This window comes from Limulus polyphemus, unplaced genomic scaffold (assembly GCF_000517525.1).
Source record: "Limulus polyphemus unplaced genomic scaffold, Limulus_polyphemus-2.1.2 Scaffold4486, whole genome shotgun sequence".
NCBI lineage: Eukaryota > Metazoa > Arthropoda > Merostomata > Xiphosura > Limulidae > Limulus > Limulus polyphemus.
In genome coordinates this window covers 39855-42197 of record NW_013670096.1, presented here as the reverse complement: position 1 = coordinate 42197, position 2343 = coordinate 39855, and the positions used below count along the sequence as shown (strand labels likewise).

The 2343-nt window shown below is 29.3% G+C and overlaps 1 protein-coding gene across 1 annotated transcript in view; it reads left to right on the top strand.

Moving 5' to 3' along the window:
* The window catches only part of LOC106471236 (thrombospondin type-1 domain-containing protein 4-like), a 39120-nt gene extending 36777 nt beyond the window's left edge, over positions 1–2343 (top strand). The window contains exon 10 of the mRNA XM_022399858.1: positions 572–2343. Within this exon, the coding sequence (XP_022255566.1) occupies positions 572–684 (113 nt within the window). The 3' untranslated portion in view covers positions 685–2343. The remainder of the gene's footprint in view (positions 1–571) is intronic.

Sequence of the window (2343 nt, the reverse complement as noted above, 5' to 3'; positions counted from 1 at the left end):
TAAGCGTCTGACACATAACGTTTCAGTTAATAAATAGTATTTAAATAACGCTGTGTCAGACAATAATATTTATTAACTAATAAACAACGCTATGTGTCAGACGAAACTTTTTATTAACTGATAAACAACGCTATGTGCCAGACAATACTATTTATTAACTGATAAACAACGCTATGTGTCAGACAATACTATTTATTAACTGATAAACAACGCTATGTGTCAGACAATACTATTTACTAACTGATAAACAACGCTATGTGTCAGACAATACTATTTATTAACTGATAAACAACGCTATGTGTCAGACGAAACTATGTTGAAGTTGAAGTTTTACGTTACTTTAATGTGTTTTTTTTTTGTAAACATATTATAATCTTTAGTTACTTTTAAGAACATACGTATTACAGTACAAAAATGTTAATAGATTCTGATAATTAAACAATTAAACTGTTGTTTTCAAGATAAAAAAAATAGGAAAATAAAACACGCTCATTTTGTTGGCTATAAATAAAATATAAAAATATTTTTTTTTTTACATTATATCAGTTATTTGTTTCTTAACTTGTTCCAGATTCCAAATGTTCAGATAAGTACAGCAACTGCAAACTAGTTGTACGAGCTCGTCTTTGTCATTACTCCTACTACAGAAATCTGTGTTGTGATTCGTGTGCTGAAGGTTCGTAATACAGCAACGTCTTACATCAGATTCTTTAAGGTCTTCCCAGTCAAGCGTTTAAAAAACATCGCTGTATATTTTAGATCGATATATTGTAAGCGTTACGATTGTTCGATGTGAAAATTATTATTTTACAAAGCTCCAAGTAAGAAATATTCATGATTGCATTGGTTTCAAACACTAGCCTGTTTTATGATATGTATTCTTGGTAATTATTTCGAAAATATTATTAAATCGGAGTTTAAACAAAGGATAATCTTGTGAATCTCCTATGATATTTTTCACGACTATATTTTTTATATATTTGGTGACTAGTTGATCTAATGTTACAAAAGTATAAGCTTATTTGTTCATGAATGAAAGTATGGGAATCTTATTAAAGAAATTTAGCGACTTCTTCTCATTTATTTACAAAACAGAGCCATAGGTTTTGCTATCATGTTTTGGGAAAAATAGAAAGATCATCTCAATAGTTTTTTGTGAATGTTATTTCTAGAAAGCATCATCTTTTAAATTTTTACCATTTTGTTAAGCTGAGTTTTGTCTCTCATGACAGCTTATCATAAAATACTTTATGAATTTGAATGTTTTTGATCAGCTATCTTTACAGAAATACTGAGAATTTTATGTTAGCATGTTCTTTTGAAAAATCTAATGAGTTTTTAATAGAGATCATTAATTCGTAACTTCGGTTTTCCCATACACTTCTAGGTGTTTTGAATTTAACATTTTATTAAATATCTTACAATTAAAGATATTTGTGACAATATCTGCTTAGAGATACTTCTTACCAGTATTTAAATCGAGGATACTCAACACCGGAAAGTTAAATATCTAAAACGTTAACCAGGGTTTAAATCAAAGGATACTCTTTAGCTGGGAGTTACCAATATGAGGTACCAATATCTGAAACTTCAAAGAGTATTTAAATCGAGGATACTCAACACCAGAAAGTTAAATATCTAAAACGTTAACCAGTGTTTAAATCAAAGGATACTCTTTAGCTGGGAGTTATCAATATGAGGTACCAATATCTGAAACTTCAAAGAGTATTTAAATCGAGGATACTCAACACCAGAAAGTTAAATATCTAAAACGTTAACCAGTGTTTAAATCAAAGGATACTCTTCAGCAGGGAGTTACCAATATGAGGTACCAATTTCTGAAACTTTCCACCTGGGAGGGATTTATTTATATCTGATGTTTTGAGGAGTGTTTAAATCGAAAATATTTACAGGTGAATTTATGAACAAATAAGGGGGAAAACAGTTCAGAGCTGAGCCAAATCTTCGAAAATGTTTATTAAACACTCAAAAGGAAATATACTGAAATTAATTTGTATGTTGCTCCATACCTTTAAAACATTAATGTATATCCTGAGGACCTTTCAAGTATGCTTGAGTTACGTGAAAAGGTATTGAAGGTTTCGTTACAAGTGACTTATTTCAAAGAAAATTATGAAAACACTAATTTTCACATTGTTGCATAATCATAAGATTGAAATATACTTTCTGTTTAATATTTGTGATCTTTAAGTGTGAGTTTTCAGCAGTTTCTATATCATGGGTGAGAATATGTTTTGTCCATCTTTTGCTTTTATCCCTAGCTTTAAGCTATATTTTAAAGATGCAATAATCACAAATAATGTTTTATGGCTGTTGGTTTTA